The sequence below is a fragment of the Mauremys mutica genome, chromosome 2, assembly GCF_020497125.1.
Source record: "Mauremys mutica isolate MM-2020 ecotype Southern chromosome 2, ASM2049712v1, whole genome shotgun sequence".
Classification (NCBI taxonomy): domain Eukaryota; kingdom Metazoa; phylum Chordata; order Testudines; family Geoemydidae; genus Mauremys; species Mauremys mutica.
This window is the reverse complement of record NC_059073.1, coordinates 51,674,070-51,700,354: the sequence shown is the minus strand read 5'-3', so window position 1 is coordinate 51,700,354 and position 26,285 is coordinate 51,674,070. Positions and strand designations below refer to the sequence as shown.

Sequence of the window (26,285 nt, the reverse complement as noted above, 5' to 3'; positions counted from 1 at the left end):
TAGTTACTGTCAGTATTTAGGAGTCCAGACCAGAATGGAGGTCAGTATTCCTTTTAATCTTGAGAAACGAACAGTGCTTTAACTGCAAGCAGTTTTTAGCTGGAGTACCTTCTCACATTATGCCTTGCTTGAGCTGCTATTGTGATATGATCTGAACTAAAATATGACTAAATTAAAACAGAGTAATAACAAAGTAGTTGTAAGAGATGGTATATACTTAATTACTATATGAATGACCTCATATTTATTAAAATTGATGTTTAATGTATATGGATGCTTTTGACCCTGTATTGCTTAGTATAGCTGGAGAAATTCCAGCAGCCATATGGAATACTCATTCTACCTCCACTTAAGTGATAGCAGGTGTAAATGCAAGGAAAGGAAGCTTCAGGCATGTATGATTTGCATATCATACTTATTAGCATCTTGGTTATGAAATATTATCAAAGTTAGGTGGATCTTATTTTTAAGCATAGGGCTGCATGAGCACAGGAAGTCACAGCTGCTGTTTTGATGGGACCAAGCATGCAATATATTGATGCTGCCCCAACAAGCTAGGTGATTTGTAAAAATAAGGGCATAAAGCTACAATCTGAAGCCAAATCATTTCCTAGTGTAACTCTACTGATTCCAGTAACATTACACCAAGGCTGAATTTAGTTCATTGCCGCTTCAGAAAAAAATACACTGTTTTTATTCCATAAAGATGGTCTGTTTTCATACTTTGTCATTCTAGGTGAATTAGCCATTTGTACTTTCTCTGCATTAGAAAATTGTTATATTTCTAATAAGACATATCGATTATGGTAAGAAACTGTACGAACTGCACATAGCCTGCTCTGTGCGCCTCACTATGGTCAATGGTATTCAATGGGATATTTAATGGTCAATGGCGGACACTTACAAAACAAAGGCAGGGAAGTCTTTAATTGTTAGAGTTTGTTCTCCACCTAGCCTCCAATGTTCATTTCATTAAGACAAGATAATGGTTCATTCTCTTTCTTTGCAGCTCTAGATAGCTAGGTATTTAGCAAGTCAGTGCTGAATTTCAAAGCCCAAATCCACTTGTGATTACAGTAGAGCTCCACTGATGAACATTAGAGCATTAGATTACCAGATTTATGGTTATATTTAAATCCATAAAAATGAAAGATTTAAAATTGACTTCTTGATAATATTTAAAAACTCACAGTGCCAGTTTTATTGCTAATCATTTTTAGAAAATAGAACACTGATGAATTTTGATTTAGCCTAAGTGAGTTATCACTGAAAAACTCGCTGAAGCCAGTGGTAACTGTGTTTTCTTTCTCTTCTTTGTTTAAGGGTTAAAGCTAAGTGACCCAGCCATGACCGGCAAAACACAGACTAGCAATGTTACCAATAAGAATGACCCCAAGTCAATCAACTCCAGAGTCTTCATTGGCAATCTGAACACAGCCATTGTCAAAAAAGGTGACATAGAGGCAATCTTTGCAAAGTACGGAAAAATAGTTGGCTGCTCAGTGCACAAAGGCTATGCATTTGTACAGTATATGAGTGAGAGGCATGCGAGGGCTGCGGTGGCAGGAGAGAATGCCAGGATCATTGCAGGACAACCACTTGGTAAGTGTTTATAGGCTATTTTTAATGGGAGAAATTGGTTGGTTGTATTAATTTCTCTTCTCTTTCCCCTGTTTATTAACTATCTTCAGTGCTGAATGCTGGTTTTGGTTGTGTTTTATTTGTTTCTTTGTTTGTTTCTGTCATAGCTCTAGGAAACTGAACTGGGGAAACTGTTTTTTAAATATCAGCTAGGTTTAATAAGATGGCTGTTGGATGCTATTAAGTACTGTGTGGTTAAATACTTTTTTTCTGAATATTTGTAGTCATTATATCTCAGTTAACAAGTAAATAATGAAAAAGGCCCCATTCTTACCAACTGTTATGCACATGCTTAACTTGACACACAGTCATCCTGTTGAAGTCAATAGGATTATGCATGCAAGCAAAATTACACGTGTTTGTATGATCAGGCCCTAGTTCATAAATATAACACGTTATACAGTATTATAATTTGCAGAACAATATGTGTGTAGGGGACACAGCGTGTGAGCTAATAACCAGATATACAAGTGGTTCAGTGGGATATCCTGTCCCCAATCCAGCAGATCCAGTATATCTGCCTGGACAACCAATTTCTCCATAAGGTTCTTTTGAAATGATTTCCAGCTCACTCTCACCTACCAGACAGCTGGACAAGGGTGGGGGGATAGCTCAGTGGTTTGAGCATTGGCCTGCTTAAACCCAAGGTTGTGAGTTCAATCCTTGAGAGGGCCACTTAGGGATCTGGGGCAAAAATCACTACTTGGTCCTGCTAGTGAAGGCAGGGGGCTGGACTCCTTGACCTTTCAAGGTCCCTTCCAGTTCTAGGAGATAGGTATACCTCCAATTATTAAAACTCCTTTTCTGCAGCCAAGCCTCAAAACAATAGCTTTCACAGGTCAGAACTTAATGCTGCATGAAAGAAGTTGAGACTTCCTAGGGAAGCATGCTGTACAGAGCAGGTTTTCCCCAGCTGTCTCTCCCAACTTTTCACATGGCGATGCCTCTTGAAATTGCCATGAGCCCCACCTGTGCATTATATCTGTGGAAGGTCTTCCTTTTTTTCCAGGAACCAGGTTGGAAATATGCTGCACTGAACCCGAGGACCAGAATCATGCCATCTGTGTATATTTGCTGCTTCTATGCTGGCAATAGCCACACAGGATACATTTTGGGCTGTTAAATATCAACAAATGGTTTTAATATTTGACTTTCACAACTAAGTCTTAGCACATGCATAGAAACTGCATTTATCAGATTGATTCTAAAGTTCATACTTCAGTAGCGTATCAGATCTTAGATAGCAGAAGCAAGAGGATTAACTACATTAATTGTTTAAATGGTGCCAAGTCACGTGTCTAGAGAGATGCTATATTGAAAATGTAGGCTAAAGTTGTTCCCTCATTCAGAGGTGCACAGTTCCACTTAATATCAGTCAGTACTGCATTTGCTTATCTGGGGAAAAAATAAAGAATTTGGCTCCTTTGAACTGAATCTAAACAGAAATGGATTTTTATTTGCTTGTGTTTTTACACATTCTTATATAGAGTCTTGATATTTCTCATGGAAGCTGTTCTCCATCCATCAAAGTTAACTGCTTTAGGCAAAATGCCTCTCAATAAAAATCACTGGGAGCACTCCGCCATGCAGTTTGTGAGAAGTTTGGGAAAACTGGAAAATATTACAGGATATTTGGCTGGATCTGGAGAGCTTTAATTAGAACTTCATAGTTGTTTTGCTGAATACATAGTGAGTGTATCTAGGCTAGGAAAAATGTCAAGGCTAGCTACAGTGATTACTGGCTAACTTTCACTTAACTTTGCCTACTTTTAGTAGTCTACATATATCCTTTGTGCATTCCTGCTAATTTGGTTTGAAATCTCAGTGCTTCTTAGCTGTTGACACAAAACATAAGACATTTTTCTTAGCACTTGAAAGACATTTTAAAAGCTATAAACTACTTTAAAAGAGTGACAATTAAATAACAACCAAGTAAATGAAACCACCAATGGCCTGATTCAGCAGAAATTACCTATAGCCTGCTGCAACACATAAACTTGAAGGAGTTGTAAAATACTCTGGAGAATGGTTAGTTGGCAATTCATCACAAATTTCTTAAGCCTTTGGCAGCTACTTTGCTGAATATTTGTAGAACTGACCTTTTATGATGTGATTAGTGCAGCTATTGTATAGATCAACTGGTTTGCAGCAACTTTATACTGTATGATTGATATACGTAGTCTCCAAAAGAAGTAGGGGAAACAGCTGATCTAAAATCCAATTTGACTTTTTTGTTTATTTTATATGAAAAAGATGAGAGAAAAGCAGAGAAGAAAGAGAATCAGATGGTTGTATGTAAATAAAGCATGACAAAAAGCCATGGGCTTGTAGTGAGCAGAAGTTTGTTGCCATGGGTGCTTAGCTACAAAACCTCTTTGGGCTACAGTGGGGTGGCAGCTTTAGAACCTGGATCTTGAATCTGTAATATTTGTGCAGTAAGTACACTGCATGCAGCTCCTTACCTATCTACCCATACACAGAGATTTTTTTTTAAATGGTACCTAAGTCAGTGGTCCAATATCACTGCCATCATTGCTGCTTCTGTTTTTTGTCTGTTTCTGGTAATGTCCCTTATGTGCCGGGCACTCTCATGAGAAAGTAAATTTCCTGTCCTGAAAGAGTGCACAGTCTGGAAGATGGACAAAGGGCAGGTGAAAGGGATGTAGGAAAAATAAATTGGTGAAACTCCTTCTATATAATAAAATGTATGAATAACATAATGGGTTTTTTAGATTGTAGATAATTTCAATCATCACAATCTACCATAATTTGACAGTTAATTTCTTGTATGTGTCAGTAGAAGTGGGTCTCTTGGAGCCATTTGAATATGGAGGCAGTAGTAGCCTTGAGAACCATGTCAGGAAGGACATTCCATGAATAGGAGGTGCCATAGGTTATAGGAGTGGAAAGGACCTTCTGAGCCATTGCCTCCGCTTCCTATAATAGCAGGAAACCCAATCATTTAATCAAGTTCTTCAACATGCAAGATGGCGTGGAAATGTTTGTGGGACAAGTTGATAAGCAGAGCAACAAGGCTGACATCATTGGTGTAGTGGAGGGGACAGGAACAGGGTGGGAATGTAAGATATGAGTTTGGCTAAGTTGAGTAGGGAAAAGATATGTAGGATTTTCTAGGCCATCACATGAAGCTTAAATTTGATATGATAGAGAAGGTGGAATCAATGGAGGGATTCAAAGAGAGGGTGATGTGGTGAGGTTGATGGGGAGAAAGATAATTTGGGGGGGGAAAATATTTTTCATTGACTGGAGGGAGCAAAATTGGTGGCAAAGAGGGGGTTACAATAATCAAGATTAGAGATAGTGGTCTAAATGAAATTACTAGAAGGGTGGAAGGAAACACATACTACCCAGAAATCTTTACAGGAAGAAGCATCGGATTCAAATTCAGAGGAGGAGGATACACTCAAAGAGATGCTATATAAGCATCCAGAAGGGTGGCAGGAGAAAAAGGAAGATGTTATCAAAAGCCAAGGTGGATAAGATGGGAAGAAAAAGGATTAATTGATTTATAGATTCCAAGGCCAGAAGGGATCATTGTGGCCATCTAGTCTGGCTACCTATATAACACAGGCCATAGAAGTTCCCCAGTATAATTCCTAGATCATATTTTATAGAAAAACATCCAATCTCAATTTTAAAATTGCCAGTGATGGAGAATCCGCCATAACTCTTGGTAAATTGTTCCAATGGTTAATTACTCTCACTGTCAAAAAAGATACAACTTATTTCCAATCTGAATTTGTGTAGCTTCAATTTCTAGCCACTGGATCATATTATACCTTTCTCTGCTAGATTGAAGACCTGTTATTAAATATTTGTTCCCCATGTAGATCCTTATAGACTGCAGTCAAGTCACCCCGTAGCCTTCTTTTGTTAAGCTAAAAAGATTGAGCTCCTTGAGTCTGTTACTATAAGGCAGGTTTTCTAATCGTTCTTGTGGCTTTTTTCTGAACCGTCTCTAATTTATCAATATTCTTCTTGAATTGTGGGTACCAGAACTGATCAGAGTATTCCAGCAGTAGTCACACCAGTGCCAAATACAAAAATAACCTCTCTGTTCCTACTCAAGAGTCTCCTATTTATGCATCCCAGGATCACAGTAGCAATTTTGACCACAGCATCATATTTGGAACTCATGGTCAGCTGATTATCCACCATAACCACAAAATCTTTTTCAGAGTCTCTGCTTCCCAGATAAGCCCCGCATTCTACAAGTATGGCTTTCTTTTTAGCTATATACATTTACAGTTAGACATATTAAAACACAAATTAAAACATTGTTTGCTTGTACCCATTTTACCAAGCAAGCCACATCACTCTAAATCAGTGACCTGTCCATTTCGTTCTTTATCACTGCCCCAATGTTTGTGTCATCTGCAGACTTCATCAATGATGAATTTATGATTTGTTCCAGGTCACTGATAAAAATTGCACATGGGATAGCACAGGAACTCCTCCATTTGCTCCACAGGGAATGTGGGCATGGGGCAGGGGTCGCCTGCTGGAGGATTATCTGCTACTTGAAGTCTTTAAATCAGGATTCGGGGACTTCAACAGCTGAGTCAAGGGAGAGAATTATTTCAGGAGTGGGTGGGTCAGCTTTTGTGGCCTGCATCTTGCGGGAGGTCAGACTAGATGATCATAATGGTCCCTTTTGATCTTAAGTTCTATGATTCCATGAAGGAGTTGGCCCTCCTCCATGCCATCCCACAGAGCTGGTGGGCTCAAGAGTGAGGAGCACACTGCCCTGACATGTGAGCTCTCCTCATGTGCTAGAGCAGTGGTTCTCAACCTATTTACCATTATGGGTCGCGTATGTGTTATGTGGGCTGCATCCAATCCTACCTGAGGATGTCATATGGGCCACAGCTGTGTGCTGATTCCAATTCTTTCCTTACTTCTTTCTCTGACACTTGCACACCCATGCAAGGGCAGAGGCAATCTGTTCCTCTGTCTTTTAACTGGTGATACAGGTGAGTCTCATCTTATGCGGGGATTCCGTTCCGTGGTTAGCACATAAAGCGAAAACCGCATATAGTCAAAATTACATTGAGTTGAATGGAGGGCAGAATCACCCACACTACAAGTACAGTATTAAATTTGTTATTTTTTTTTGTTTGTTTTTGCCATGTGACAGAACTGTAAATTCATCCCAGTGCAGAGGGCCAGTGCAAAGCTTGCTACCTCATGTAAAGGCCACTTCAGCCCCAAAATCAGGCCTTAAATGGGGTGTGTGGAGGGTAAATTTCATTTTTAAGGCAGGTAGAGTTATCATGGCAGTTTCTACATCATAGTGTATTTTGGGGGTGGTGGAAGGAGGTTTGGATTATAAGGTCTGATTTTTCACTGCATCGCATTATTCCTACACTGATGTAACTCTGCCAGTAGTTACTCCTGATTTACAGGATCAGACTCAGAGAACACCTCCTTATTGATATGGAGAGAAAAAATGTTACATACATGACTGGGCTTGGCAGATTTCAGATTTTGTAGTCTTGACAGATAATATCTATATTAATCTTCAAGCTTTTTATTGATTTAAATTTTCATAGTGGCAGAAAATGGGGGAGGGGGTTCCAGACAATTATGTAATGACAGTCAAAGTGGAGACTCAAAAAGCTTAACAAGCTGTTAACACACATTTTTAACATCACGTCAAAATATACAAAGTAAATATCCTTCAGTCAACAAATCCCACCTGTTTTTACTATTAATTCACTAGTCCATTTGTAAACAAGCCATATTCAAAAATCTAAATCACTGCATTTGGACTCCTTAAGTTCACAAGCAGCATTTTTCTTTCTTTGCCTATCTGTACATTTTCATTATTGCTAGAAATATATATTTTGTTGGTTTGTGTGTGTACAGTGAAATCAATGTTTACCAACATTTCCCAATAAATTTCTAATAATTTCTAAGCTTATATATGACTAAAATAATGTTTTTCAAATGTCTTTGTGAACATTCGTTACTGGATGCTACAACAAAAAAATTGCTAAGATGTATGTTACGAAAAGCTTATATTTGTTAAGAGTAAGAGCTACAGCTTCTTTGATTGATTTCCTCTTTAACTAATAAATTAGTTCCATTATGGCTTCGGTTCTGTAAGTATTATTCACGTGCATCTGCCTTTAGGTCCAAATTAGATGCAGTTTCTGAGTACCTAATGAGCACAGACTGACATATAGCCTCAGGTAAGGTGGTGGTTACATATAATTATTTTGGACAACATACTCTATTCCACACCCTCTTCAGAAGTACAGAAGCCCTTCAGGGGCTTTCTAAATCATGGCAACGCTGTAGAAAACATCCAAAGAGTCGAGCAGATAATAAAGAGTACCTTTAGAGAGCCTTTGACATACACCTTTATTGTAAATTGAATTGATGTGACAATAGAACTGTTTATCCATTCTCTTCTTGTGTCTCTGCTCAAAATAGATCTTTGGAATCTTGTGTTTTTTAATGCCTCACAAAAGTGAGAGACGCTTAACCATGCTCGTAGAGCAAGTGAATCAATTATCTACTGCTGCCTGTGTGTCCTAGACAACATTAGTAATGTCACAAGTGTTTATAAAAGTTACTTCTCCACTTCTGCAACAGAGACATTAACTCTCCTTTATGCAAAATGGGTTGCATGCCCTTAGAAACTTACAAGTAAGTAATGCAATGGAAAACACTTTTATTATTATTATTATTTTATTTTTTTTTATCAGAAAGGCATTTAGCTCAGTGGTAGATTCAGAAATGAAATCCAGAAGTGAATTATTGGTCAATTAATGTCCTACTTTTGGCCTCAGTTCTGAAACAGATAGCATGTCAGTGAAGCAGTTTGCATGTGCACTATCAAATTCAGTGTATGACCCTACTGTGGTCCTGATTCTGCTACTCTTACCCATCTAATTCAATAATAGTTTTGCAGGTGTACAAGATTGGGCCCTAAATTAGGAAATCTGTATGATCATGTTATAAACACTGGCAGTAATTTGTGAGGAAGGCATTAACTAGGAGATATTTTCTCACATTTCGGTTCAGTTTAAGTCAGTGAAGCCTTTTTTTTCTTCTTCTTTTTTTTTTTTGACCCATGATAAAATCAATCTAAACTATGGAGAGTGACAGCCTCAGTGAAACCTTAGAGATTGCTTGTGTCTAATGAATATCTGGGAACATTTTAGAATTTCAATATATATTTTAATGAGGCATATTAATAAACCATTTTAATTTCCACATATTCCAGCACAGGTTCCTGCCTCGATTTGGGGGGGGGGTGTGGAGGGGGGGAGGGAGAGATTGCTGAATATCAACCACTTTCCCCAGCCAAACAGCTTTTTAAAGCTGCTGGTCAGCATCAGCAGAGCTCAACTGCTAAGTAAAACTACCAATGCTTAAGGGCCTGAACCAAGGGAATTATTGATAGCTTGCTGCATAAACCACATAAACCACGAGAACTGTGAGATGTCAAGGATATTGACTCATTGTGTGGCTAGCTACTTTGTTGAAAATTTCCTGAATCAAGCCCAATTTTTTGTTGTTGCTAGTATTAGCAGTTACCTAGCAACTGGCCTACAGAAACTTTATTTGATACAGTATACATTCTCTCTCTCTCTCTCAAAATACTAATACAAAAATTTGGAAAACCACATGATCTTTTTAAAAAGAAAAACATAAACAGGATTTACTTTACTACCTTCTAGCCAGCTCCAGGTGGATTTTCTATTTGATGGCCTTTATCCACTGAAGGGAGAGTATCCAATACAACTGCAAATTTCATACAAATTGCATCTAAAAACACTGTAATTATTTAATAGTTTAAAGAGTTAAATAACATCAGAGCAGAAGAGAAATTAAAAGGTATAGGGAAGGATGAAAATATATTTCTAGAAATGGTTCTTGGTTTGTCTTTGTTTTTAAAACTCGTGTGTTTTATATGGCTGCCATCACCATAGTAGCTGAGTGCCTTCCATGTAAAATCAATAGCAAAGTCCTTAGTGGACTTCATGGAGTCTCTAGAACTTTGTCCTCTTTTAGGACAACATTCTGTTTGGAGTAGGGTGCTATTTTTTAAAAAAATTGAACCTTAATTTTAGGGTTTATTTTCCTGCCCCCTTTTTTTTCTGGTTGGCAGGATTTGAGGGAAGAAGTGGGTATGATGTCAGTGTTGTGAGCTGACACCCCATGAACTGACACATCATTCTTTCGTAGAAAGGCTTTTTTGAAGAGGAAGTAATGTAAATTTTGAAAAAGTGAATGGTGGAGAGTTGATGAGGTGGAGGGACACAGGAAACTGTTCCAGGTGGCAGCTGTAGCATCAAAAGTTCTCCCATCAACAGGGGTGAATATGTGTGAGGTGACAGGCAGAACTTGTTGAGAGGAGAATGCCATCAGAGGCTGTAATGCTGGCGCTTTCCAGGCCTTAGAATTCAATAGAGAGAGGCAATTTTATTTGTTCATATTTTTTAAAGGCTCAGTTGTCTGGCCTTAAATTTCAGTCAAGAGGTCTGTTCTGTGTTTCAAGGAGCAGCACTTTTGGCACTCAAAATATAGAAGAAAAAAATGTTCTTCACACTCGAGTTGTATGAAATGGAATGTTACTTTTCCTGATCGTAAAGCTTATCAAGTGAGGAATTGGACTGAAGGAAGCAGACCCATTATATTCCAAGAACAGTAACTCTTGGCTGAAGGGATTACAATGTGGTTTGGGGAAAAATATTTATGGAAAGTGAAAGTTTCTCTGAAATGAAAAATGTACAATTTTGGTGTATTTTCTGCATAAAACAATGGTTATGGGTCTTCTGTTTTGGGAATTCAACCTGTCTTTTAATAGGAAATAGGGAGATTGGAATGGATTCAGCAGTAATGGAAGTCCCCTTCCTGGCAAAATCTTTAAGAATAACTTGGACACATTAGTTTACACCAGTTGAAGATCTGGCCCATAAAATCAACATAGTAAAGACAGCTCATTGAGATTGTGATGGACTACAATAATTTATTAGGTTGAGACTTGGAAACATATTTAGCAAGAATATAGCAAGGACTGTGATTGTCTTAGGAGTGCAAATGTTGAGGGCTTTTTGTGCCTTTAGCCCCTTCCCTCTCCTGCACACTTTTTAGGGATCAGGGATGATGTGGTTCTTTTGGAGTTTATGTGGTGTTTTAAAATCTGTGGGCCTGATTCATCTCTCATTTACACTGGTTTAAGTCAGGAGTCAATTCATTGATGTCCATGGAATTAAACTGATGTAAAATAGGTATGAGAGCAGAATCAGGTCTTATGTTTGATGAGAAAAGGTACCGGGAGGTTGAACTTCTGACGTATATTTAAAGAGACTTTTCAAAGCATTTATGGAGTTTTGTGCTATATTTTTCTGTCTTTCTAGTTTCTGGAGTCTGTTCCAATAGCCCATGAAACTAATTTATTGCACTGGAGATAAAGAGCCACAAATGAAGCCAATAATCAAAGGGTCTATTCCAGACCTATGCAAGGTAATGGGATGGGATTAACCTTTCACATCCTATTAAAGATCTCAGAAATTGTTTGAAAATTCCTTTAGTATTAAAAATGCTGATCCCACTTAAAGTGAAAGTCCATTATGGGGCGGCTTTTTAAAGCTTTTAATTAGCAAATAACTGAACATGCCCAACTTACTCAAATACTTGCTGGGGACATGGAAATCATCTGTTTGTGTTGGCACATAGATAGATACATAACACACCTCGCTAGCTAAATGTACAAATAAAGTGACAAGAAGTGCACATCAAATAATTCCATGCCTAGAGTACATGCATTTATTTGCCTGTGCCTGAATATGAAAATGAGGCTGGGCAAAGATTCTAGGGCCCTGGTTTTAAACCTAAGGGCAATTTATAAATGGGTCCTAAAGTGAATGAGTTGCTAGAATGGTATTTTTTGAAGGTGGGAATGATTTGTTGTGTTATCAAAAGATGAGCATCAGCATTCTGAGCAGGCAAGAATCTGGAGATCTGGGGACTATAGTAGCTTCCTGTATAAAAGGAAGCTACTATAGTCCAATCAAGGGGGGATGGATGAGGTATTCATCAGAAGTAGAATCAACACAATGATGTGTACAGAAAATATTGATAAGCAGATTTGTATGTATAGAATGAGGAGAGACATTCATGGCCGAAGATGATGCCAAAGGTGTTTTTAAAAAAAACAAACCCACACACAACTGGAGGCAAAGAGAGGGTATCAGATGAGGAAAGAAGTAGAGAAGCAACTGTTTTAAGAGATGCACCTCTTGCACAAGGGAAACATTCAACTGAACCAAGCTGAGATAAAGCCATTCATTTGTGTGGGTAAAACACAAAGAGGAGGAAAAGTGATGATGAGGTATTGTTTGATAGATCATATTTTATGTAATAAACTAAGTTTAAATGAGGAGGGGACTGAAAATTTCACTCTGTGGAACTCTAAAGATGAAGAGTCAGGGCTGAGAAGAAGCCACAAGCAGAGAGACAGAGTGAGTGACTAGATAGGGAGGAGTCAACCTTAAATGCTAGCATTGAGAGAGTGTATGAAGTCAGGCCTGGAACATGTAATGCTGAGGGTTACATTGTGATGCAAAATCATGAGACCTGATAAGAAGATCCTAGTGGAAGAGGATACTCTGTATGGCTAAATATACATATGAAAAATTGCTCAGAAGAAATTGTTTAAAACTCTTGTAATCAAAACAGAGTACTTGTTTTAAAAAGCCTAACTTTGGGGGGGATATTTTTAAAGAACTCTGTGCATTTTTAGATGAGCGACTCCTGTTGATTTTTAACTGGAACCACAGTTAGGGACCATATGCATTATTTTGAAAATGTGGGGCTGTGTATTCCAGCATTTTGATAACCCATTAACTAAAGATGAAATGCATTTGTCAGTGTCACTTGCCCTGGTTCATTCACAGTGTCAGAGGGGGCTTTACAGAATTTTCTTAAGCTCTTTACTATTCTGACGTTGTACTGTAGTAGCCCCAGTGAATGACATGATTATTATTCTCTCTTAAGAGTGCTGGAAATCAAATGCCATGGAAATGTGATATTAGACAATTCTGAATGTATTGTTAGAGCTTGACTGGAGAAAACGTATGTCATGTACTATTCCAAGTAGCCAGTTTATTCCTTGACTACTTTGAATTGTTTCCTTCTTTAAACAGAGCTTACAGTATCTGAATGCCAAATTCTTCCCTGACTTACATCCTGATCAGCCCCATAGACTTCATTACGGTTGCACAGGGTGTAAATTGGGGAGAATTTACCCTTAAATTATTAACAAACTCCAAATATTTTTTCATGCTATCCCCTAATGAGGTAGGGAGCAGAATTTCATTGAGTATAAAAATCTAAAATTGTGCAAAATTTTGAGTTTTATTTTACCTACTTAAATTTTGAATATACCCAAACTGGATGGGCCTGATTCTAACTTCACTTAAACCAGTGTAAACCCATTGCCTTCAGAGGAGTTATTCTTGATTTACACCAGTGTGAGTAAGACCAGAACCAGGTCTTAGGTGTTTCGCAGACATGCGAGCTGGAGGAGTGAATTTTATTCTTATTCTTATTCTTATTTTGGTAAATGGTTTATTCAAATCTGAAATGCCATTTGTCATACAAATCCAAAATTTTTATTGAAATTTGTGAAGTAAGTGCTTTTCTGGAGCTTCTCAAAACAAATGACACTGACAATATGTTAAAGTTCTAACAATCTATTGAATGCTCTCCTGATATTTAAAACAATATAAATGATGAAACTAAACTGTGACCCTTACACTGAAATTTTATTAGGTCTGAAGGACCTGACTCCAGCCCAAAGAATACCTTTGAGTGGTGAAGAAATGGAGGCAGGGAAACACATGTAGTGTTTATTTTTGTATAGATCTGAGTATTTCTTGTGTGATTAAAAAGCAATACATTATGCAGTGTCTTCATGTTTTATATGCTACACCTACACACAGCCCCTTGAAGAGGGGAACAGGAAGCTCACACCTTTGGGTGGTGTTCACGGAGAGGGTATTTTAAGATACTGGGGAATCTTGAGGATCAGTGCTGGACCTGGAGGTCTAAGGCAGGCGGTCTGCAGGTCTCCATTTCCATAAAGAGGATAACAGACTGAGAGTCTGGGTGTCCAGGAAATGTTCCAGAGAGGCTACAGAAGAAAACCATGCTGCAGGCTGCTGAGACTCAGGGAAGTTTAGAGCACATGGGGGATTCAGGATCTGCATCCCCTCACAGCAGTCTGGTGAGCTGCCAGCAGGGGCAGCCTGACCAGGTCTGTGACAGAGGAATTGCTGCTGCCCCACACTGCAGGGAGGGATGAGGACTGCCTGCCTGATCTCAGACAGTGTGGTGCTGGAACTTTGATCTACAGTGACCACTCATCCCTTATTTGAAGGGACCATCCCTTATTTCATTGATTTGTAGCTTAGGGTCACCACCTGTCCCTTATTTTAAAATGTATTAAAACTGATAATAAGTACCATTTGAACATTAAATTGACGTTTATGATAATTGGATTGTATGCTTGAGGGCAGTAGAAATGTACACTTGAGAGAAAAATACATGTTATGCTAAGGGAAATGGCGTTTCCCTAAAATGTCACTTAAAAGAAAGCATTATCCCTCATTTTTATATGGATTTCCCTTATTTCCATCCAACAATGGTGGTCACCCTAAGTGAGTCAGGCAGGCAGAATAAGGGCTTGCAGTCCCTTACATTCACTGGCACCAATATTTCCCTCGAATATGACAAAAGAAAAATAAATTGAAAATTTCTTGGAGTATTTTTAGAAACTATATAATAAGTGCTGTAGTCTTATGATAAAATGTTAAATCAATGAATCACTACAGGATGGTGTGGGAAGTAGACTAAAACCTGATACACTTGTAGGCAGGAATGTTTTGTTAGAAGCTTAACTATGAAGGGTACATCTCGGCAATGATTCACGTTCAGTTAATTGGCATAGTGCACAGTTCAGACATTTGAAACGTCATAATTTATTGTAATTTCATGGCTGTTCCCTCTGAAATTGTACACCATGTGGGAAAGAATACAAATAGAGAGAGACATATTCAGGGCCTGATCCAAAGCCCATTAGAAGCCAGTCAGAGTCTGTTTATAGTTTGTTGCACAAAGTCTCTTTGATGTCAGTGGTCACAAGAGTTAAGTTATGCATGCTGAAATGTTTGCAGGACCAGGCAGTTGTTCACTATGAATTCTGTGAAAGGACAGAAAAGTGATATTAATCATTAGGGAGTGTCATCACTTTATGTGGCTGTGTACAACTACCAACAGTACTCCAAGCGACCCACTGTAAATCTTGATGACACACAATATATCCATATTGAGTTACCTTGGTAGGGAACTTGCAACACCACTATACACTATTAATACATTTAGTCCAGTAAAAGTTAATTGGTATTCATTGGAAACCATTGTACTGTGCGATGTTAGCAAAAAGTGTCAAATTGCCTTACAAATTTATAAGAGCTTATAAAGTTAATCAACTGAGATAGTAAAAATCTCAGACAAAATAAAATTATGGCTACCACCTATTTCATAATGTCCTTTTTAATGTTCTGTTCTCAGTGCCTAAAAGAGTGAAAGCTGGTTACCCTAGCTTCCTTCTCAGTCAACATTTCAGGGATTTGGATACCGTTGATTAACGGTAGTTTGGCACCATACTTAGAACATTTAAAATTAGATGAGAGAGGAAAGGGGAGCAAGACAAATGTGAAATGGACCAGACAGAGCCCAATAGGGTGTTCAGATCATGGTATATTCACTTGGATAAAACCTTCCTGCAGAATGTAAGCACTAGAGGCACTGGAATGAGCAAAATATCCTTTTGTCCTTGTTTTATTTTATCTAGATGCTACACTGATAGCTTTCTTTTTTATATCGCAAGTAAGTTAAGTAATGGTGTAGCTAGGACTGGAAATTTGGGTGGGCACCGACTTTTGGGTGGATGGGCAATGACAGACTGCGCTAGCTCAGCTTCTCCCCCGACAGCCTCTTCCTAGCCCTAGTGCCTCCAGGCTCAGGGCTTCACCTGCCAAGCTGGGAATGCACACGAGGCGGCTCAGAAAATGGCAAGGCAGAGCTGCTGGAGCATAGCTTTCTGAAGGGTGGGCACATAGCTCCATCCTGGATTTCAAGCACCCAAGTGCAATGATGCTCCAGGCCGCTGTGGCAGCACTACATCCCTGCTCAGATTTGGGTGGACCTGGATGCTAAGTGGGTGGGTTGCAGCCCACCCAGGCCAAGCCGTGGCTACACTCCTGAAGTGGAGTAGATGTGGAGTGACAAGGTGACAAGAAAGGGAGGAGTAAATAGAGAAAGCTAGAAAATACATGAAACTTAACTGCTTTACTTAATTCTTCTGCTGTTTATGCAACCTTAACTGAAATCTAGTATCAACTGTTGATGACAAAGAATTATGCAAGAATTTTGGAGGTGGAAAGATAATCTGGAGAATGAGGATGTCACCAATTTGGTTGGATTTCCCTTGCTGGTGGCTCACCAGATTCCTGTGAGGAGATTCAGCTGCTGCATGCCATGTGTTTTAAGTTCCCAGAGTCTGAACAGAGCCCAGGCCATCTCCCTGTCTTGGGGTTCCTAGGCACACTCTTGGCGGTGCAGATCCTCTATCTGGGCCCCCTTCTGAGAGTTTAAAACATGTAGCCCACTGCCCAGTCCCTAGAACCCCTCAGGTTCTCTGGTAGCTTAAACACACCATCTCTCAGAACTCCACCCAAAGGTGTGAGCTTTCTGGTTTACTTTTTCAAGGGGCATGTGGTGAGTGTAATATGTGTATGATACAGACACCTTGCATAATGTTCTACAATACCGTTTCTTTTTATTTAATCATGAGATATACAAGAACAAACATTCTAAACACAATGCCCCTCACTTAAGCTCATCCTTCCCTTGGGGAAACATCTGTGTTAAGGTAGGTAGGTTCCCCCGCACAGACACACACACATTACATACACCTCATCCAACTTCCCTCTGTTTGATCTTTTGAAAACAGCTGAAGACTCTGAATGGATTATCATCAGAGGCCATTCAGCATCCTTTTGTTGTAGTCATCGCTTGTGTCCTGGAACTTGGAACCTTCTCCCCTGGCTCAGCTACTCTGAACTTCCTTCCTCCTGCCCAAACTCTTTGTGGGTCTCCCCCCTACAAGTCCTCTCATAACTTTTTGCTTTGGCTACCAGTCTCTTTGTTCTGCTTTGGTAACTTTCTACTTCCCCACTCTCTCAAGACTGGAGGAGGCAGAATCTCCCCCAAGCTTGAGCAAACTCATTCTCCAGGGTACTTTCCCCTGAATAGGTGAGCACTAAGGTCCAATGACCCACCATTGTCTCTAGTCTGGCAGGGATGTGACACTATCCAGTCAGCCCATGGTGGATACATATGAACGGGTTCATTCATGATACAGCAGTTTTCATAGCAACTGATTCATAATATCTATTGTACAGACAGACTGATCCCCAAAATCATCACTGAAGAATAAAAAAGATTTATATTTGACTAATGTAGCCAAAGTAATACAAAAACAATGGAGGAAAAAATTCTGATCTTGAAATCTGAGTTTACTTTGAGCTTGTGTCAGTGCTGTGCCCGCCACAGTTTCAAACTCCAATCTCGGTCAGTGAGACAAGCACAGGAGTCTGCCATATGGACCCAACTGCAGAATCGGCCTGTGAAATAGGAATTAGTTCTCCCTCTTTTCTTAAGCTGTTGGTAGTATTTGAGGTTGCTTACTTGACAGATAAGTATGCTAACACATTAGATACTGGTAATACATGTCTCTTTGCTGATACTTTATGATGTATCCAGATAACTAAATTCTGCTTCCAGTTCACACAGATAAATTCAAAGTAACTCCATTAAAATCAGTGGAGGTGCTCAATTTACAACAGTGTATTTGAGAATGTTCACATCGTTCTGTGCATAGCTGTACTGTTTTTAAAAGACATAATCTAACAAATTAATATTATTTTGTGACAGATATTTAATTTCTTTTTATAATAAGGTCATGAGCATTAAGAGGAAGTATCAGAACACAAAATGTATGGTGTTATAGAAAATTGGCTTTTTTATAAAGTCTTGATTGGTTTTCTTTTCACTAAATTGTTGCAGAAGCAATATAACAAATTAAGAACAAAATAAAGGGCATTAATCCCATTAAGGCGACAAGTGACTTCAGCATTATATTGATAACAATTAAATCTGCAATTTTTATATAAATGTCTTATGTCAGCACCTTTAAAAATTATATTAGCAATATCCACGTGGGAGCAAACCTGGCCTAATTCAGCCCTCTACTGTATATGTTGTTTCAGTAGAATTTAGAGTGAAGTGAAAGAGTGGGGATGCGGAAACCAACATACTGGCTTGTTACAGCTCATAATAGTAAACCCCTTTTGGCTGTGATTTCAGTTCACCATGAAAGATTCACATAGACACTAACAAGATTTATAAGAATTTGAAATCAGGCAAAAATGTCAGTTAAATCACTCTCTTGTTCTTGTATGTTTTTCATAGATTTTTTCTTAAGATATGAAGGGACCGTTATGATCACCTAGTTTGATGACCTGCATATCTGACAAAAGAACCTCACCCAATCATTTCCACCCATAATGTCTCTTTAATGATACACTCTTTTATCTTGGGCCCAGAGATCCATAGTTGTGCCAGGTTTCTGGCTTAGCTTTGCCAATTTAAAAATAGAACAATATTGTCATTAATTCAATGTCATCTTAATGCCATGAACATTCGCTCTTTGGTGAAATAAATCTTGGTGCAAAGGGCCAGAATGAATTTCTTTGTAGAAAATTCAGCGTTCTAGTTCAGATCACTGTTTATTGGTGTCTCAGATAGTCACTTCTGTACCTATTCTCTACTTTAAGTTTTCTGAGAATGTTAGTGGCAGACTCCACATCCAGTTTTCCTCCAAATGTATTGCCTTTATAAAAGCCTGCACAACATGCCAGATTAAATTTCCTGTATAAATGATTGTTTAATTCCCACCAGTTCTTCACTATATGTCTGGGCTTAGGTCAAGTCAGGTTAGAAAATATTAGGATTTTATTACCCTCATATTTAGTAGTTGCAGCCAGGATTCTTTCTCTGTCTCTTATATCAGAATGTAGCAATTATGGTCCTTCTCGTGTTACCTTGATATGCTATTTCCCACGTGGGCACCATGTAATTTCTTTTCACACGTGATGGACATCCCAGAATATCCGAATGGGAGTTTAGTTAAACAATGTTAATCAAATAATTTATTTGACAAATTTCACTATATTTTTCAACTAATTCCTTCATGTGTGTTATCTCAGTCTATCTAAATTATTTGCCCAGTTTATAAAGCTGGGTAAATAGCATTTTAAGACACACAAATTTTCCATTGTTCACCCAGTTCTAGTCGGGACATAGCAGGGAGGGGAATTTGTTTTTCAGAATAAGCAAATATCTGCCAATGTCTTGTGACCAAAAAAATCCCTTTAGACTTTGAATTTGCATAACACTACATAAATTTGCATTAAGTATTGCCTGATGGTATTAAAGACTCCAGGCTCTCCCCAAACCCCAGTTAATTAATGCTGTACCCCTCTTGCACCATAGCTGTTTTCCAATCGTTCCCCCCCACCCGCCATTAATTTATTATGGACCTTTAATTTCCCAACACCAATTAATTATGCACCTACCAGCCTCATGTCAATTCATGCTGGCCCTATCAGCCCCAGATCAATTGACTTTCCTCCTGCTCACATATCAGTGCTGCACCCCTGTCTCAAATCCGTTCTGCATCCACAACCCCAAACCATTATTTTCTGTTTCCCCCAGTTCTGATATCTGCCCCTGTCCTCACATCCACGCTGCACCCATCCCAGCCCCACATCTTGCTCCTGGCATATCTGTGCTTCTCCTACAGCTGTGGAGGTTTTAAAGTTGTCTCTGTCAGTGGCAGCTCCATGGATTTTCACCTTTCCTCTCCTCTTCCCCCTTCACAGGCCTGGAGTTGCTAGGAGGAGAGAGTAAAGAGGAGCTGAACTAGTGATGGAGGAGATAATAGATCCTCCCTGAACTTCTGGGCTCTTTCTGCTCCCTCCTTCCTGTTCCCTACAGACACACAGGAGCATTTGAAAACCTGTAGCTGGTATTGCTGTGCAGATGTGCAAGTGATTTATATCAGGTATTCTCTAGTAGGTATTCTGAGAATCAGGATGTGCCTGCTCTGAGATGGATTTCCAGCAGGTCAGCCTTTTGCTAATGGCTAAATTATGCACTAAACCATAGGGCCACTCTGACTCGCCTTGAGGACTAATCTGTGCTATGACTAGTCCCATTGATTTTACCATGAGTTAGATTTAGCATGGTCTTGTCTTGTCCTTTTTGTATTCCAAGGGTCTAGTTACGTGGATTGCTTACTCACATTTGAGACTAAGGGTTCCACTATCAGCTCCCAAATGATCAAGTATTCCAAGCATGACTCAGGTGTTCCAAACAATCTAATGTTTTTCTCCCTTTTAGTTAATGAACAGAGATGCTATATCTGTTTATGTAAAGAAAGAAAATAAAATGAAAAAATATTCATGAGACATTGCAGTTGGTGCATGCGGTAGAGACAAATAGGACCTAATTAAGAGCTGATTGTGTCTAAATAGAATGCATTTCTTGAGTTACATGAAACTGTGCCCTCTGTTTCTATTAAGTGGAACCTGGTAGAAACAGATGTTCAGCTCAGACACATTATCTTAGACTCATAGATTTTAAGGTCAAAAGGGACCATTATGATCATCTAGTCTGACCTCCTGCACATTGCAGGCCACAGAACTTCACTCACACACTCCTGTAATAGACCCCTAACCTCTGGCTAAGTTATTGAAGTTCTCAAATAATGATTTAAAGACTTCAAGTTACAGAGAAGTCACTATTTACACTAGTTTAAACCTGCAAGTGACCTGTGCCTCATGCTGCAGAGGAAGACCAAAAAAACCCCAGGTTCTCTGCCAGTCTGACCTGAGATAAAATTCCTTCCTGACCCCAAATATGGTGATCAGTTAGACTCTGAGCATGTGGGTAAGACCCACCGGCCAGACACCTGGGAAAGAATTCTCTGTTATAACTCAAAGCCCTGCCCACTATCATTTGTCTGGAGTAGAAATTTATGGAGATACAGACCAGAGTCCTTGAGCAGGCATGCAGGGAAATGGAGTATGCAAAGATCCTTTCCTTTCCTGTACAGCCTACATTAGCAGTCTGGGTAAGAAGGGAGCATTCTGTCTCTGGGGAAAAAAGTAAGAAGAGAGGTGAAAGACTATTGTGCCATCCCATTCACACCAACCTGCAAAGTGCAGTCATCAAACTAGGGGAAGAAATCTGACCTGATTTAATATTTAAGATTCCCTCTTTTCCTCTCTCTTTACTTACCTTCTTGAAAGTCTTAAATCCTTCCGGTGCATTACACAAATGGGACTTATGTGGCCCTTTAGGTATACAGTACATCATCCTTCAGTCCTCTTCATTAAATGTAAAACATACACGTAAGAAGTAGTCATTGATTTTAAATGTTCATTGGGGGAATATGTGTAGTTTTGGGTCTTTTTGGATCTCTGCTGTGCAAAGCATATTCAGCAGATCTTTTTGCCATACTACTTAATGTTCAGTATCTCCTGTATTGCTTATTAATGCTTGTTCTCACATATAAAGAGCAGTTCTAGTGAGGGTCCCCTTATGACTATAAACTCGCTCAGTTTTTTTTTTTAATCTAATCCGGTTTAGCCATGTTTTTATTAGCCACCACCTATCGTCATTGCATTGCCCTTATGCCTCCATGGCTGAATCATCACCTTCAAAGCCCTCCTCAATCAACCAGAGAGAAAAGACACATTTCTTCCATGGATACTGATGCAGAATAGCAGAAACAGGGGCATGTATGCTTGTAGCATGCACTGCTGGGACAGATGACAGAAATAGTTATTTTGAGGAGGGATAAAAGAACATATTAAAAATTGTAGCTCAGATAAATCTTGAAAAATAGAGATTATTCTACCTCAATCTGTCTCTTCACCTCTTCTTCACCCCTACTTACTTCCCAGTATAACAGTTTGTATAACATACAGCTAAAAGGCATAACATACAATGACATGTAAATATGAATATTGAGGAATTTCATCATCAATAATGTTACTCAGTGCAGCAACTGAGTTTGTGAAAGATATAATTTTCACAGAAAATCAATAATAATAAAGAAGGGAAAAGAAAACCTGTCCCTCTTGCAATTCATGAAGTAGTATTTTATGGTTTTGCTGCTGGATATCATTCATCAAGAGCCATCATAAAGAATCTTTCCTTCCTCCTCCTCATTGGTAATGGTAATTTTAAGGGGAGAAAATCATTCAGGAGATTTCAGATGCCCATGACAGCCTCAAACATTTAAGCTGTTCCTCAGATTTCTTTTTGTAAACTGAATATCAACAAATACTTTGACTTAAAAGTGTTTTCTGTAATTGATGCTTTATGGCAGTAGTTACAATAAAAAAAAGGTGGGATTCAGTGATGTGAATCTTAGCTTCACAAATCCTGTCACACTACCATCTGCCCTGCCAACTGGGGAAAAGATTCATAAGCATCTGTGTCACCTGCTAGCAGATAATCAACAGCCAGTACTTAAAGCATCTGATGTAACTGACCTGTTTAACTACTACCTGGTATGTAACCTCCCATTCCTGAGAAAACTAATTGAAAAGCTTTCCAGGAGTTTCCTCTAACTGTATCTAGATAGTGTCGTTATCCTCGTCCTTTCTCTGCTGGGTTTCAGGCAAGTGTAGGGTCAAAGACAGCACTGGAATCATCAAATTATGATGTCTTATTGACCCCATATCCACACTTGTCTACACCATTTGATCCTTTTGTACCAGGAATACTGTTGTCCCTCCTGAAGAATGTGCCAGTATTTAGTGAGATTGCTGAGGGCTGGTCTTCACTACATGGAGATCGATACTGCTGCAATCGATGCAGCAGGGATTGATTTAGCAGGTCTAATGAAGACTCTCTAAATCAATGGCAGAATGCTCTCCGGTCGACCCCAGTGCTCCAGCTCTCCAAGAAGAGTAAGGGAAGTCAACTGGAGAATGTCACCCATTGACACTACGTTATTCATGTAACTGGAGTAGTGTAACTTAGGTCGACTTACCCCGCTCTTGAAGACAAGCCCTGAGATTCCTTCAACCAGTCCTCTTCCACTGCACCAAAAGAACTATGATGGGCATCTGTTTGCCTTCAAAACCCTCAGTGGATCTGTCCTCTTACCCACCCACCTTGCCACCACTCCACTCAAAATCTGTGTGAAAATTCTAAGGGAAATTCTGAGACAGGGTGGATTAAAATGTCAGCTACACACTTAATAGCACTCAATCAAATGCAAAAGGAACCATATTTCAGTGAATCAAGGCCAAGATCAGCAACTGGATGAAGAGGAACTTTCTGGGCCCAAATATAGGAAAGACAAAGGTGAGATTGGCAGGGAGAGCGGACTCTTGGGGGAAAAAAATCACCATCTCTATAATTTGACTCTCCACTCACAGCATCTGCCCTCACAACTTAAAGACAATCCAGGCTTGCTGTTCTGCTGGTCTCCTTGCTGTTTCTGGCTACTCAAATAGTAAGGACTCCAAAAACCATTTATTTCTAACTGTGTTTGGAAAGACACTGCCCCAATATATCAGATTTATACTTGTCCACAGTGATGATCCACACATTTTTAACATGCAGGCATAATCATTATAAAGTACTGCACCTAAGAATGAAACCACCACGCTAAAATATATGTTCCAGCTGATTCAGAACACAGCAGGGCATCTTCTGAACAAGAGAGAACACCAAGGGCACAGCACAGCACTGCTCTGCTCTCTCCGCTTGCTTTCTGTTGAAAGTAAGTGAAAGTCAACATTTCGTTCTTCATCTATTTGAAGTCTCTGAGTGGTTAATCGCTCCCTGATGGTGAGGGCAGAGCTGAGCTGAGCAAAGCAGCAACACTTGCTATAGAAAATCACTTGCTAGGTGAGCTCAAGAGTTATGAACAGAGGCAGCTAACAGGAGAGTCTTGGAGGGAGTTTAGACAGGGAGTGTGAGCAGCTTTCCTTCCAGATTTAGCTCTATGGGTCATTTCAAGACAGACAGTGATGCAATAGTGATGGTGACCTGCAGTGGATGTGCCATGTTTTCTTTCCTGTGTGAAACCAGGAGGCATCTCCTGTGCATGAAGTGCAAGTTGGTGGCTGTGCTGGAGGAGAAGATTGTTGGATTGGATGGGCAAATAGAAATGCTACCGAGAATCAGAGAAGCTGAGGTGTTTCTAGACTGCCAGGTTCAGGAAACATCAGTACTCTAGCTTCAAGAAAGAAAGGAGCTGGCCACCAAGGAGATGTAGAGAGGAAGTCAGAAGAGAGATCAGGCAGATCATAACCTCCAAATGCAAGAGGTCATAGTGGTGTTGTACATAGCTGTAGCTAGATGAGGATAGACAGACTGTGCCCACCAGAGAGAAGAGGACCAAGAAGAATTCATCACAGTTAGAAATTTCCAATTGATACCAGATGCTCAATGTGGAAACTGTGGAAGACATCTCTCATGATCTAGATGGTCCAAGGGAATAGAGGGTTGTATGGGACACACAAAAACGGCCATATTGGGTCAGATCAGTGGTCCATCTACCCCACTATCCTGTCTTCCAACAAAGGTCAGTGCCAGATAATTCAGAGGGAATGAACAGAACTGGACGATTATCAAGTTATCCAGGCACTGTAATCCAGTCCTAGGTTCTGGTAATCACAGGTTACAGAACAACCAAAACATGGGATTTCATCCCTGACCATCTTGGCTAATAGTCATTTGATGCACCTGTCCTCCATGAACTTATATAATTCTTTTTTAACCTAGTTATACTTTTGGTGTCCATAACATTCCCTGGCAATGAGTTCCACAGGTTGACTGTGTGTTGTTAGAAGAATGATTGTTTTAAACCTCAGCCCAACATTTAAGAATCAAGGTTGTCCACAAAGAGTTTTCCAATCATCCAAAGAAGACAGATGATACTTGCTGGGATTCAATACTCAAAAGAATTAAAAGATCATTCTTCAAGGGACAGGCACACAACAGGCTGCCTTTCTGGAGCTGAGACACAAGACATCACTCTAAGATCAGATAGGTGTTTGAAGTCAATTGGTAAGGATCCATTGATGATAGTTAATATAATAATTGGAGATATACCAATATCCTAGAACTGGAAGGGACCTTGAAAGATCATTGAGTCCAGCCCCCTGCCTTCACTAGCAGGACCAATTTTTGCCCCAGATCCCTAAGTGGCCTCCTCAAGGATTGAACTCACAACCCTGGGTTTAGCAGGCCAATGCTCAAACCACTGAGCTATCCTCCCCCCCCCCAGTTCATATCAGCATTAAAGACACAGCTCATCGGATACCTCACAGCTAATAAATTACTTCAGGAAACTGCTGAAGAAGAAGAATGTCCAAGCAATCTTCTATAAGCTTCTTCCTATTCCACAAGCAAAGGAAGACAGAAGGCAAAAGATTCTGGAAGTGAACCAATGTCTAAGTAAGTGGTGTAGGATTTTGGTTTTGTGGACATTGAGTCTGAGAAGGAGCCAGAATTTACCAGTGTACATTGTGAAACAGCCACAGTAATACATCAGCAGTCCCCCATCAGCTCCTTCCTCCCCCACATTCCCAGTGCCTCCCACCCACTCCCAGCCCTGCTGATCAGTGCCTCCCCTCACCTCCTGATCAGCTGTTTTGTGGCATGCAGGAGGATCTTGGGCGAGGGGAAGGCTCAGGGAAGGAGGCTAGAAGGGGTGGAGTGGGGGCAGGGCCTGTGACAGAGCCAGGGGTTGAGCAGTGAGCACACCCCCCCGGCACATTGGAAAGTTGGCACCTGTAGCTCCAGTCCCAGAGTCGGTACCTATACAAGGAGCCGCATATTAACTTCTGAAGAGCCACATGTGGCTCTGGAGCCACAGGTTGGCCACCCTTGCAATAAATGCAGAGTTCTTAGTTCAGGCTTGTAGCAATGATGGAATAAACTGCTGGCTTAAGTTAAGTATCTGGTTGCTTCCAAATCATTGGAAGCTCCTCAGTCCATTGGTTAGAATGCTCCTATTAGCATAAGTCCATAGTCCAGATGTTTGAGCAGGAAAGAGGCAAAATAGAGGTGTTTCCAGGGCTTTTTATAGCTTCTGCCATGTGGAGGGAAACCCATTGTTTCAAACAAAGCCCTCAGCATGGCTAGTGGAAAATTACAGATAAAAGATGGGAACTTGGAGTCCCATGGGCAAGTCATATGTCCTTGCATAATTTTGCTTAATAACAGGAGGAAAGTCATCTGTAAATAGGCATCTCTTATGGTCCATTGTGGGTTAAGTGTCCTTTTGATGGGCCACTCAATTTGAATAGTCCCTCCAAGATGTGCTGTCTAACTACCTTGTGGGCGTTACCCCAGTAGCAAACATTTAAAATCCAGGTATAGAGCCAATATTCATCACTTAAAATACAAAAACGATACAGGCATACAGATAGCATAATCATAACCAG

The 26,285-nt window shown here is 39.8% G+C and overlaps 1 protein-coding gene across 1 annotated transcript in view; it reads left to right on the top strand.

Moving 5' to 3' along the window:
• Positions 1-26,285, top strand: part of RALYL (RALY RNA binding protein like) — a 358,668-nt gene that overhangs the window by 58,289 nt on the left and 274,094 nt on the right. Inside the window, exon 2 of the mRNA XM_045007780.1 lies at positions 1,324-1,602. Coding sequence (XP_044863715.1) covers positions 1,324-1,602 — 279 coding nt within the window. The remainder of the gene's footprint in view (positions 1-1,323; positions 1,603-26,285) is intronic.